The sequence below is a fragment of the Triticum urartu genome, chromosome 5 (assembly GCF_003073215.2).
Source record: "Triticum urartu cultivar G1812 chromosome 5, Tu2.1, whole genome shotgun sequence".
Classification (NCBI taxonomy): domain Eukaryota; kingdom Viridiplantae; phylum Streptophyta; class Magnoliopsida; order Poales; family Poaceae; genus Triticum; species Triticum urartu.
Genome location: NC_053026.1, coordinates 564,317,170 through 564,330,513, shown reverse-complemented (window position 1 = coordinate 564,330,513; position 13,344 = coordinate 564,317,170). Strand labels below are relative to the sequence as shown.

General features: G+C 45.1%; 1 protein-coding gene across 1 annotated transcript; it reads left to right on the top strand.

Moving 5' to 3' along the window:
* Window positions 1-10,603: 10,603 nt before the first annotated feature.
* On the top strand, window positions 10,604-13,120 carry LOC125510769. The gene is made up of 2 exons (XM_048676032.1): window positions 10,604-10,972; window positions 12,397-13,120. Exons 1-2 carry the CDS (start codon window positions 10,762-10,764, stop codon window positions 12,720-12,722), a joined length of 537 nt encoding a protein of 178 aa, XP_048531989.1. The 5' UTR covers window positions 10,604-10,761; the 3' UTR covers window positions 12,723-13,120.
* The last annotated feature ends 224 nt before the right edge of the window (window positions 13,121-13,344 follow it).

The following is a 13,344-nucleotide window of genomic DNA, read 5'->3' as shown; positions in this document are numbered from 1 at the left end:
GCCACCTCCATTCCCACACCACCGTCTTCACCTGCACCACCGAAAGACCATCATCATCACTGTTTCCTCGGATGAAGATGCGGCCTAATCGGCGCAACCAAAGAGGTTGTACACTAATCGCCGCATTTTCTTCTTGATTCGATCTCACAGTGCTGCCGGCGCTCGGTCCCGAGCCGACACGGCGCGGCTCCATCCACGCGGCGTCGCCGGCCACTTCCTCCATGGCGTCGCTCCCTCGGCGGCGATGTCCACATCATTAGGATCTGCTACTGCTTTAGCTCTCGCTCGCGCTGCTGCTCTGCTCTTGCTCTCGGTCCCCTGCCTGGTCTGCTCTTGCTATTGCTCTTGCTCGCGCTGCTGCTCTCGCTCTTGCTCTTGCTTGCGATGCTGCTCCGATTTAGCTACACTTCACTCCGATGCCACCAGGGTGAAGGAAGAACCAGCCGCAGCGGGGAGGGGGGCTCGCCGGAGAGGTACCCCACTATCTATCTTAGGGTTCAGGATGGGGGCGGTGGTCGCCGGCGGTGGCAGGTCGTTGGCGGGGCGGTGGCGTGGGGATCGCCGAAGAAAAAGCTCGGCACAGGGGGGCCTAGAGGGATGGACGGGGCGGCGGCGAACCGGTGGTGGGGAGTGTTTTCGAGGCGGGCAGGGCGGCGGGGGGCTGCTGTTTGGCCGGCTCAGGGGGGTGGAGGTTGAAGATGAACTGCAGGCCCTTGATTTCGTATCCAACGGCTGCAAAATCGACTGACCAGAGATGAAAAAGTCAGTCGACCGACATGTAGCCTCACCTTGCTAGTGCGTTCAGTTTCGACAGCAAAATTCAGTTTCGACAGTTAAGTTCAGTTTCGACAGTTAAGTTCAGTTTTGACAGTTAAATTCAGTTTCGACAGTTAAGTGCAGAGATGAGCGGCTGATGTATTTTACATCTAACACTTTGTGTTTATGTATTTTACGTCATGTATTGGAGATGCTATTAGAATTCCACTCAGGTTAACGTTGTTCGTTGTCTCTCTTGTCCTGCTTCAGCCTCGGCGTCGTACAACTCACCGGAGCTGCTCCAACGACGAAACCCTCCATCACAGCGGAGCAGTACCTCGGGCTCCATCTCCAGACGCCTAAGATCTTTTTCCCCTCCTCTGACAGCCAAGTCAGCCGGAGCATCCTCACCGGCCAACCCAATCACGCTGAGATCGACATGGCTTCGCCAAAGAGGTTGTACACTTGTTGCATCTCTTTTTTACTCTACATGTTATATATATTGTCCAGTGAGCACACGGATTTGTTCCTTTAGTGTCTCCTTCAAAGAAAAAACGTAGGAATTTTAATTTTCACTTGTCCTCCTTTTCAAATCCCTATTCATGAAGCACAAGACTAAGAGATAGTAGCATAATAGCATTATAACCGTACATTTTCTTGTGGTTTGACTTAATCTCACCATGCTTCTTTGCATCCTGTGATCTTCTAATTGTTGTGAATCAAACACCCAGATTGGCAGAAATCCTGTGTTTTTAAATTCTCTGTTTTGCACGTGCATTCCTATCCTATTCCTATCTATTTCCTATCTCTGCATTGTTGGAATCCTCCAATTCAAACGAGTCCTTACAGAATTACTTCTGTTACAGATAGTTGTCAAGGAAAACCTTGCGTGGTTTGTCCCGCTCCTGCTGCACCTCGTCCACCCCAGCTCAGCTGCTCCAACGACAGAAGGGTCCAGCACAGCAGGGATCCGGCCTCTAGACTGTCTTTCGCCGCCTCAGATCTTCTTCCCCGCCGCTGGCAGCCATGAAAACTGCACTACCATCATCAACCAAGCAGATGACCTCGAGGACTACATGGGTTCGCAAGAGAGGTCGCACTCTTTCGTGTCTGCTTACGTTATGCATCGCTTAATATTACATGCTACTTTATCATCCTGTTCACCGATTAGACTCTGAGTCAGCTCCAAACTAATGGTCAAACTTGAGTTTTTAAATGGTTTTGGGGTACATATCGGGGCCGCTATCAATAGTATCTATCTACTATCTGGTTAATCTCCGGTGTCTACTATGAGTTTCATGTTGGGTGGGAAACAAACAGTAAAGAAGCCATTATCTGTATTTTTTAACTGAAGCCATTATCTGCCTGCTATTATTGGTTTTGGGTCTACAGGTTGCTACCATCACTCTGGATTTCTGCATGCACTCCTTACATAATCTCACTATGTTTTATTCCTATGCATGACATTTATTGTAAACAATGGAACTGAACATGTAGAGCAAAAGAGACGAGCCTTGCGTGGCAATAAAATTTCATGCAGATATCGCTCCATGGTAGGCGCAAAGGCAGCCCCCCTCCATGCATTTCGGATTGTAATCGAGAGGAAGATATCTGTTCTGAGGGGGATTCAGAAGGAGAAGACAACTCCTATTTACCCCCTAAGGTCTTCGCTCTAACTTGGCATGCTGATGTTGGTTATATCATGCATATGGTGTCTTGCATTGCTTACATTATACATCAAATATGTCATCTTCTTAGTTTAGACATCCTTTGTGCGAATGCCATCTGTTTAGTTTATTCATCGTTTATGTGAATTATGCAACGCCATCTTGTTTAGCCAGGCATCATATATGTGAATTTTACAATGCCATCCTGCTTAGCTAGTCATCTATATGTAAATTATATCAGGCCATCCTTTTTTTTGTTACATATTACATTTGTCAACAATGTTATTACATTCAACTGCTCTTCGTGTGCATCAGCCATTTGACACGGTGATGGCAAATTCTGGAGTGAAAACAAGGTCTTTAGAGCAGACTATGCTATCTGATGAAGCGCATATCTCGCTGGTTACGGATAGCTCCTCAGAGGAGGATTCAGAGACAGATGACCAATCCTATTCCCCCCCCCCCGAGGTGTATGCTCTAACTTGGTAGGGTTATATTGCTCATATCATGTGTATGGTGTCTCGCATTGCTATGTCATTTGATTAGTTTAGACATGCTTTGTGTGAATGCCACCTGTTTAGTGTCTAATTACCATATATGTGAATTATGCATTGCCATCTTGTTGCAAGACATTATATATATGTGAATTATACAATGTTATCTTGTTGCAAAGGCATTATATATGTGAATTATGCAATGCCATGCTGTTTAGCCAATCATCATGTATGTGAATTATATCATGCTATCATTTTTTTGTATTACGTGTTCCATTTGTCGACAACGTTTGTATATTCAACTACTCTTCCTGTGCATCAGCCATTTGAAGCGGTGATGGAAGTATCTGGAGTGAAAACAAGGTATTCAGAGCAAACAATGCTACCTGCTGAAGCAGACATCTTGCTGGTTACAGAGAGCTCCTCAGAGGAGGATTCAGAGACTGATGACCAGTCCTATTTTCCCCCTGAGGTCTATGCTCAAACTTGGCAGGGTTATATTACCCATTTCATGCATGTTGTCTTGCATTGCTTAGTTTTTACATCATATATGGATTTCCATATGCTTACTTGCTTACTATATAAATCATATATTTGAATTATATCATGCCATCATGTTTACATAGTACATACACATCATCTATCTGAATTATGGCATGGCAACCCATTTAATAAAGACATCATATAGTTATATCATCTCATCCTGTTTAGTGTTTACAGTCATCATATTTTGAATTATGGCATTCTATCGTGAATGTATGTGAATTATGGCATGCCAACCTATTTAATAAACACATTATATAGTTATGTCATGTCATCCTGTTTACATAGTCTCATATTTTGAACTATGTCTTTCCATCTTTTTTAGTTAGCCATCATAATGTGAAATTGTGTCATGCTATCCTGTCTAGTTAGCCATCATATATGTGAAATTATGTCATGCTATCCTATTTGGTTAGACAATATAAATATGAATTATTTCACGCCCTTTTTTATTCCCCACTATCCATTGCACCTGTCTATCATACAATGTCTATACTTTCAATTACTTTTCTTGTTTATCAGCCATTTGAATTGGAGAGCGTGATGATAGTATCTAAGGGAGTAACAACACGGTCTTCAGAAAAGATAGTGCTACCATTTGATGCAGATAGCACACATAACCCAGACTCTCGCAGATTGTACCCCTACCCAGTTGGACAGAGAACCAGCTACACCCCTTCTAACCCCAACCCCGGCAGATAGTAACCCAGTTCCAGTTGACACAGCACCGTCTCCACCACAGAGCACCCAAACACGAGCAGTTAGTAAGGGAACTGCAGTGCCCAAAGCACGAGGACCACCACTCCAAATCCCAACTCAACGCTTAAAGGAGAAGAAGATTTGTTCTCAGGTCAGGTTCTGTAGCTATGGTTCATACTCCTTTGCTCTTGCATGACTGTATTTACTCATACCAACTATTTTCAAATTTGAAGGATGGAATTGAAACTCCAATGGCGCAACATGTATGTTTGAAACCTGTTTCTTTAACTGGTTTGCTGTTGTAACCTGCTTTATGTTGATTTCAGTTTCAATTGAATAAACAGTTATGTTCTCATGTCATGCACATTACAAGTGTTGTTATTGCTTATAGCTACCCACACTTATATTCTGTCTATTTTGCTTTGTCTTGAACAAATATTATTTGAACTGTGTCTCTATCTTGATTTGGCAACAAAAACTAGAATGATATAGACCATAAAGTGACCATGGTACATAGATATATGTTTGTTTCATGCTGTTATCCTGTCCACTTTACTACTGAACTTAAATGAGTTTCATATAGAGTTAAATGCACTAGAGGTCCTAAAAGTTTCATCGTTGTGTCACTTTAGTCCTATTTCTTTGAAAATGCACCTTTAGGTCCCAATTCTTTCATAAGTGGTTCACCCGAGATCCTTATCTTCACTAGCGCTCGCTGACCTGCCCTCGTGGCGCATTGACCCATGCCACGTCGACACAGGGCCCATCCGCTAGGGGAGAAACTTTGCAATAAGCCCCTCCCCCCAATCTATTCCCCTCTCAGTGGCACCCCATTTAGGGGCTACTCTGGCGACACTAGAGGCGATCGGCGGTGGCGACGACGACGATTTCCTCCAGATCACCTCTGATTGTTGCCGCACGGAGGAAATCGCCACCGCGTGTAGGAAATCGTCACCGGCGCCGCCGCTGCCGATCGCCTCCAGTGTCGCCAGAGTAGCCCCAGAAGAGGAGATGGGGTGCCACTGAGAGGGGAATAGACCGGGGGGGCTTATTACAAAGTTTCTCGCCTGGCGGATGGGCCCTATGTCGACGTCACGTGGGTCAACGCGCCACGAGGGCAGGTTAGGGAGCGCTAGTGAAGAAAAGGACCTCAGGTGAACCACTTATGAAAGAATTGGGACCTAAAGGTACATTTTCAAAGAAATAGGACTAACGTGACACAACGACGAAACTCTTAGGACCTCCAGTGCATTTAACTCTTTCATATACAACATGGTAAACATGTGATGTGTCTGCTTGTTTCTCTTTTAGAATGCGGACAAAATATTGGAGAACAGTACCGCGTTATCCAATGGTAAAGGAAGTAATGTAGATAAGGTTCAAGATAGTGAGACATCCCTGTTGGTCTCCAAGAAAGCTGATAAAAACTATCTTGACGACAGTGAGGGAACCCAAAAGTCATGTCTTGATGTAGTGTTTGAGTTACTGGCCACTACTGCTGGCACAAGCTCTTCAAACTCGCTGCCTGAATCAGTTCGTCTTCTTGAGTCTCAACTTCAAGTTGAAAGACATCGATCAAATGTGCTGCGACAGGAAGCTGAAGGACTGAGGAAGTCCCTGCAGAATTCAGATGCATATTTTTTGGTGCAACAGCAAGCGCTGGAGGATTTAAGCGCCAAACAAGAGAAAGTTAATAAGCTTGCTAAGCATCTTGCCAGCATTATGGGTACCCAGGATATTGTTTCTTGAGATCTTCTGAAGTGGTTTCAGTTCTGGATTTGTTTTGCTGCACCGTTTATTTGCGCTGGTCGCCAACTTTGACAACCAGTGTATATGATATGCTGCTTTGTTCCCTATATTTGCACTGGTGGTGAACTTTGATGCCCAGTGGATGTAATATGTGTAATAGCCGTGATAGCCTAGCATTAGTTGCTTGCTTATTTATTTCCTTATTGTCTTGTTTATTTGTTTGCTTGTAGTCATTGCAGTTCTTTTTCCGCGGTTAGCTAGTGGCTGCAATAACCTATTTTTTAAAACTAGGCCACAATAACCATGTGCTAATATTTACTGTAGTGACACTCGGCCTCCTACTGGCCGTAGAAACAGTGGGCCTTCTACGGGCCATAGAAACAATGGGCCTTCTACGGGCCGTAGAAACAATGGGCCTTCTACGGGCCGTATTATCAATGGGCCTTATACGGGCTGTATAATCGATTGGCCAAATATGGGCCAAACAGACCGCATTATGGCCGTAAACGGGCTAGAGTTGGAATCGTCCGTTTATGGGCCGACCATAACGGGCCATCGTTAATAGGCCGTATTTGATGACGCTATGAAATCGGCCCAACGTATTAACGGACCACAAACGGGCCGACTGTAACCACGGGCTGAATTTGGCCCACAAGCAAAAAAATGACAGTAACGGGCCGTAAGTAAACGAATGCTGGAAATGAGCCCAAGAATAAATGAGCTCTGAGAAGACCGAAAGATAACATGGGCTGGAAACGGCCCAACGGAATAACGAGCCGTTAATGGGTATAAAGTGATACACTGTTCATTACGGGCCAGTTTCACCACGGGCCGTTAATGGGTGTAAAGTGATACACTGTTCATTAAGGGCCAGTTTCACCACGGGCCGTTAGTAGGCCAAGAGTTACATAGGGCCTCATATGGGCCGAAAGACGTCATGGGCCATACATGGGCCAGAAGTGAAAATGGGCTGGAATCATATTGGATGGCCCAGATGACGCTACCGGGCCTAATTCGGATAGGGCGTAACGGGCCTTGGGTTAGCGGGCTATAAATGGGCTATATTTGAACAGGCCGTTAACAGGCTTTCCATGGGCCGGCCCGCCAGCTTTTGACCAAGTCAAACGGGCCGGCCTTTTCACAGGAATGGGCCTCTGTTGGGCCGTGCCACGTGTCGACGTATCATAGGCACCTTCTGTCCAATGAGTGCTTGACATCTGTCCCAACGATGAGCCGGCACGTGTTTCCTCCAGCCAATGATGATTTTACACGTGGAAAATCCCCATTGGTCGGGGCTGTTAACAGGTTATCGGATCCAAAACCCGACCCGATAGCTTAACGGCGTTCCGTTACGGTGGATGCCACGTGTCGGTCACCCTTGACGAAAGCACTTCTGTGACGCGCGATTTATCGTCATGGAAGTGGACACTTCCGTGATGATAATTTTGGTAATGTCATGGAATACTTCTACGACAGCACAGGTATGACTATCTTGATTCTGTTGTAAATTTGTCATGGATGTACATGCATGACAAAAAAAGCGACCTACTGTGATAAACACGTATCATCACGAAAGTGTATTTTTTTGTAGTGGGCGTCGGTCAACACCCCCTTCGATGGTGCCCCCTTAGGTGGTGCTTGTTGGTAGTTGGTCGGGGGCATGGGTCTAGTTGCTGGTACATGGGGTGATGCGTGCCCCCCCTCTGTCAGAGATTGGAACCCTTGTGCGTGGCCTAGCTAGAGCTTTTTTCCGAGCGGCCGATGTGTCGGCTTTAGCTCTCTCTCTCTCTCTCTCTCTCTCCGTTATACTTTCATAGTGGGGTATCGCGGGTCGAGGGGAGCTAGTTGCTTCCCGTACTGATTGGTGGTGTCTGCACATCGTGGTATCGGTGTGAGGCTCGACATCGGATGCCGGGGCAGCGGCTCCGGATGGCGGTTACCAGGCGGCTCTCTGGCAAGCTTCATGGTGTCAGTGGCGGTTGTGCATCTTGGTCATGTGGGTGTCAAGGGGTGCGACGGTGGGTGGTCTAGGCTCATGCTATTCCAGCGGAGGTGGCATTGCGTAGAACTTAATTGGATGGATTGGTCCATGTCGTGGTTCTGGTTCAAGATGCCTCACTGTTGCGGGTATAGATTTGAACAAAAATTTGCCAGTGCCCGTGGATGTCCTCTTCCTCCCAAGGACAATGTCATGGATCCACCTCTTTGATATGGTTCGCATCGCAAACAACACAGTAGATTAAATGTTTATGATAAACATCTTTGTTGCACAAGCGCTACGTCGAGCCTTCGATGTCGGCCGCATAGCAAACGTGACGTCAATGTATAGTGTGTGCAATAGATGTATCACCCCACACGACTTTTACGTAAGAAACGTTTGGGACGTTTTATATATTGCAAATGCTTGCTTCAGGACTTGTGTATGGGGTAGTCTTTGTCTTCGAATATGATTGCTTTTGCTAAATCGTCTGCATCCTCGAGCCCTATCACAGACGGTTAATTTGGGTCATGTGTGAAGGGTCTCCCTATCACACACGTTCTTAAGGCTAAACTTCCAAACCATGTCAGCGAAAGGGGTCTATACCGTTTGCATTCAAACTTAACTTTACTAGCGTAATAAAGTTAACCACATGAGAAAATATAAATAGGATGTCAACATGACACTAGATATCTCATTGATGTACTTTTTGTGTAGTATTTCTAAAAATAGGTCAGCGGGGATTGTAAATTCTTGAGTTTTCATTTGAATCAAAAATAAAATTTGCCACAACTTTCTTGCTCTAATCCTCGTAACCAGACGAATGAATAGGGCCACGAACGAAGGATCTCGTATTATGTGTTTCTATCAAGTTTTCCCATGAACAAATGAGGCACGTATAACAAAGGATTGAGTGTAACGGCTCAATTGCATTTGGCTCACAAGGCTCCACTAGCTTTCTTTTGGAAATATGAAATACAGGCCCCAAAAAATCACAATCCCACCCACACAATGGCTGAGCTTGGGACCAACCACACCTCATTGTACGTTCTTTCTAACTTACTAGTACCCATCATGTTAGACATTGCACATTAAAGTTTGCATGCACTACAGATCAACCATCTTTTCTCAAGGATTCTGGTTCCTATATTACCTCCTCTTCTTCACATGTTCCAATACCCAACCACCTCTATACATATTCCCCTAGAACCCACCGTGATTCTACATGATTTTGTTGTACACTTGATCAAATACTCGGTACCCAAGTGTGTATATGTATATGACAAGAGAAGACAATGAAGAGTTCCAACTACATGATGGAACAATGCTTACGAATTATGCCTGTTTTTTTTTTTTTGGTGGGGGGGAGGGGGCGGGAGGTCTGGTTACATTCACATGTTTCGGCACAATAAGATGCATGAGAAAGACGTGTAGTTTCAACTTAAAATTGAGAGGCATCGGAATGACATATCGAGTAAGTGTCCGTCTTTCAGGGAGGCTGATGCTAAGCTGATGTGGACATAGCCTCCACCGATGAGACCAAAAATATTATCCTCATATACAATAATTAGGTGATTTCTATCAATAATTATATAAATTATAATTTTGTTACTTGGAGTAGAAATACAACACGTTCTTTTATTGTATGCAGAATACCAGAATATTTTTACAAGAGCCGTGTGAAAATGAGGAGCAGTTCATATGCATGGAACACATACACATGCATGTACATGCCATGCATGCACCATCGAACCATCCATGATCCATCACAACCATCATTTGATGTTACGTGCACAAGGACAGAGGGCACCAGGACCGAAGCGCTTGGATTAGGAATCAGATCGTGGACTCTCAGTCTGGCCCTGGAACGTTGCGGCCTCTACACGTGGGCCCGTGCACGTACGCCCGAAGCAGAGTCGGGATGAGATACAGCGAACCGACTCGACAGCATGTCTGCCTCTAATAAATAGTTACCCTAGATTATGTTTTAGACTCGGATTTTGTTTAGAGAAGTTTAGCTATTGCTATTTTTATTTGTCTTCGTTCATAGCGGCTAGTGCAACCGTTAAGACATCCTATCGAAACTCTAACTTGTGAAATTTATTCATCTAGCATATCCGCAATTTCAGATTGCTTGGCTATTATTTTCTTGCATGTTTTTCGATTTGCTTGCAGGAAAAATCCTTCGTGGATAGGTTGATCATGTCGTTGGCTCGGTCGATAACGCCGTGGAGTTGGTTCAGCGATTGCCGTGGATATCAGTCGTGTACGGTTCTTCCTGTACGGTTGGTAGCCGGATCGTGAGGATCAAGTCCCACCCAAAATCCTAATTATCTCCCTCTCATCGAAAGATCGGGCCCCAGTTCACATCATAAGCCAGCGTAACTCAACGGGAGAAAGCCGTGAATTCGACAAACTCCTAATACGATTGGCCCAGTTCTGAAAAAGAAGCAAAACCCTCTCATCCTCTTTAAGCAGAAGCAAAAACACAATTCTGTATGCGTGCTGTGTGCGTGTTTCTTTCAGGAAGAATAGTTACAAATTGTAATCGAGTAAAAAAAAAATGCTGAAGCTGACACATACGTAGTTTTTTTTTTTTGAGGCAATGACACATACGTAGGTGCTTCTTGGCCGTGGGACGAACTCAACTGGACGTGGGCGTCTCAGCGCCGCCGGATCTCATCTGGGTTTGGGGCCGGCCCGTCTCCACTCGCGCGCGTCCGGTCCGTCCCCACTCACTCACCAACTCCCACTCCCCCTCTTCACTTCCCGCACCGCCGCGCCGGGCCGCCGACAAGCCACGCCCACCTCGCGCCGGACCGCAGCGCAGCGAGGCCGTTCCATCAATCCTTCAACCACCCTCGGCGCGGAGGCGATGGCGGGCCGCTCCTCCTCGTCGTCGTCGTGGGGCCCGAGCCCCGCGGCGGTGATGGCGCTGGTGGCGCTGCTCGGGCTCGGCGTCGCCGCCTACATCGTCGGCCCGCCGCTCTACTGGCACGTCGCCGAGGCGCTCGGCCGCTCGGCGGGGGCCTGCCCCGCGTGCGCCTGCGACTGCGACGCGCTCCCGCTGCTCCAGCTCCCGGAAGGTACCCACCCCTCTTGCTGTCGGTGCCCGACCTACCCGCCCAGATCTTTCCCTGCCTTCCCCGTGCAACATTTCTGTGCTGTGCGAGCAATGCGTTTGTAACCGCTCAAAATTGCGTTCTGCTGTGGACGGGACGGGACACGGTAGGACTGTGGATAGGCTGAGAACTTAGAACGATATGTAAATTAGGGGATCTGTAGAGTTTTTTTGAGGGACTCTAATCTGTGACTTGAATGTCCTACAATAATGCACAGTTTAGCTTGCTCAGTTTGTTATAATTATAAGCATACTTGAAATTTGGGTGTGCGACCACGATGTTTTCACTTATTCAGAAGTCATAACACGGGTTCAGGTTGTAGCTTTATTTAGGAGTAATTATGTATGGTCACTGAACAAGATAAAATTGAATGTATAACATGACATGCTACTGAAATCTTGTGTCGGTGCTATCACGTATGAGCATTTTAATACTATTTGTTATTCGATTCTCAAGCTCCACCTGGGGTAGCATCCTTTGTCCTTAGTCTACTCAAAGATGTGTGGTGCTCTAGTTGCTATTCGTGGAAAACTGGAAATCTTTTCTTATGTTTATGTTCTCTTTGCACTCTTAAATTAGATTGTATCCATGACACTGTCTGCCTTGTCAGTTGTTTAACTAGTATTGCTTTCTGCTGTGGATGGGACATGGTAGTACTGTGGATAGGCTAAGAACTTGGCATGATATGTAAATTATGGGATCTGTCGACTTTCATTTATTGGGGGCATTCTAACCTGTGATCTGAATGTCCTAACAAGTATGTATGGCTTAACTTCCTCAGTTTGTTCAATGCTTATTATGCATCAGATTTTCTATGCCTGGCCTTGCCATGGCTGATCGATTATAACTTGAGCTATGCTTGAAATTTGGGGGTGAGGCCAAGAAGTTTTCAGTTATTCAGAAGTCAGAACATTGGTTCACATTGTAGCCTTATACTGGGAGTAATTGTGTATTTCACTAAACAAGATAGAGTTGAATGTATAACATGCCATGATACTGAAAGGTTGATGCCTGTCTTGTCTTGGTGCTATCACATATGAGCATTGCAATATTTGTTCTTTGATTCTCAAGTTCAATCTGCGATGCCTTCCTTTGTCCTTATAGTCTGAAAGATGTCTACTGCTCTAGTTGCTACATGTGGAAATATTTTCTTATGTTTATTGTTCTCTCCACACTCTGTAATTAGTTTGTATCCATGATATACTCTGTTTCATTAGTAGTTTAACCAAGTAGCTCAGTTATTTTTCTCCATGTTTACAGTTAGTCTTGACTTGGATATTATGCTAAGTAGTTCAACGAAGCACCCAAGGTCACGTATATTCCATAGCATATCTTGTAATTATCTTGTGACTGGATTAACTGGTTATTATTGCTTCTGATGTTTCCAGACTGTGCCAAGCAATTCAAAGAGGTCAAGAATCATGCTTCCGGTGAGGAAACAGAGTTACTAATAGAAGAGCTAAAGCAGAGAGAGGAGGAAGCAACAGAAGCTCAGCAACAAGCCGATGTAAAGTTGCTCGAGGCTAAAAAACTAGCTTCGCAGTATCAAAAGGAGGCTGACAAATGCAGTTCAGGTATGGATACATGTGAAGAAGCTAGGGAGAAGTCAGCCGAGTCGCTGCTCGGTCAAAGGAAATTAACTGCTTTGTGGGAGGAAAGAGCTCGGGAACTTGGATGGAAACCAGGCAATGTCAAACCACACCGGAATCAGTAACGAACACTGGAGGATGGTGATGAATACAGCATGCCAACCAATAGAGATCTCATTACAAATACCCTCCCTCGGTGATAGAGGCAAGGAAAAAGGGTTTCACTTCTGGTGACCTTGCCTCACTTCGTGCCACGACGAGTTCCCTTGTCCATAGGTAATTTATATTGGGTTTGTCAGCAACGTCCATAGCTGTTTGTCAGCATTGCGTTAAAATGGCCATAGAATGACACTCATCACCTGTAAGTCTTTAAAGGGTGACCAGTTTCTTGGTTGTTGTTTATGAATTATGGTAGTGAAGAAGGAATTGTTCTTATTTCTACAGAGTTGTGGATTGGATAGTTGTTGATGAGTTGTGACATTCTGTTTTCCCCAAATTCTCATGATATTTTGACTGTTTGACATGAAGACGGTGTAGTATATATTTATTTGAGATGATATTTCAATCAAGTGGCTACTGAAGAGACTGTCAAAGAAAGGGAAACTCCCACAGACTTGTCCAAACTCTGTACTTTTCCATTTGAACTGTGCATGGTATTGTGATAGACAACTTATATGCTCGTGCTTTCTTTCTTCTACTAAACAGAGAATTCAAGTTTTCAACCTAACATGTCCACAATAAATGAAA

Bases quoted from the DNA above. Each gene is read 5' to 3' on its own strand.
- LOC125510769 (XM_048676032.1), top strand. From the start codon at position 10,762: ATGGCGGGCCGCTCCTCCTCGTCGTCGTCGTGGGGCCCGAGCCCCGCG. The intron at 10,973-12,396 runs GTACCCACCCCT...TGATGTTTCCAG, and splicing joins GCTGCTCCAGCTCCCGGAAG to ACTGTGCCAAGCAATTCAAA.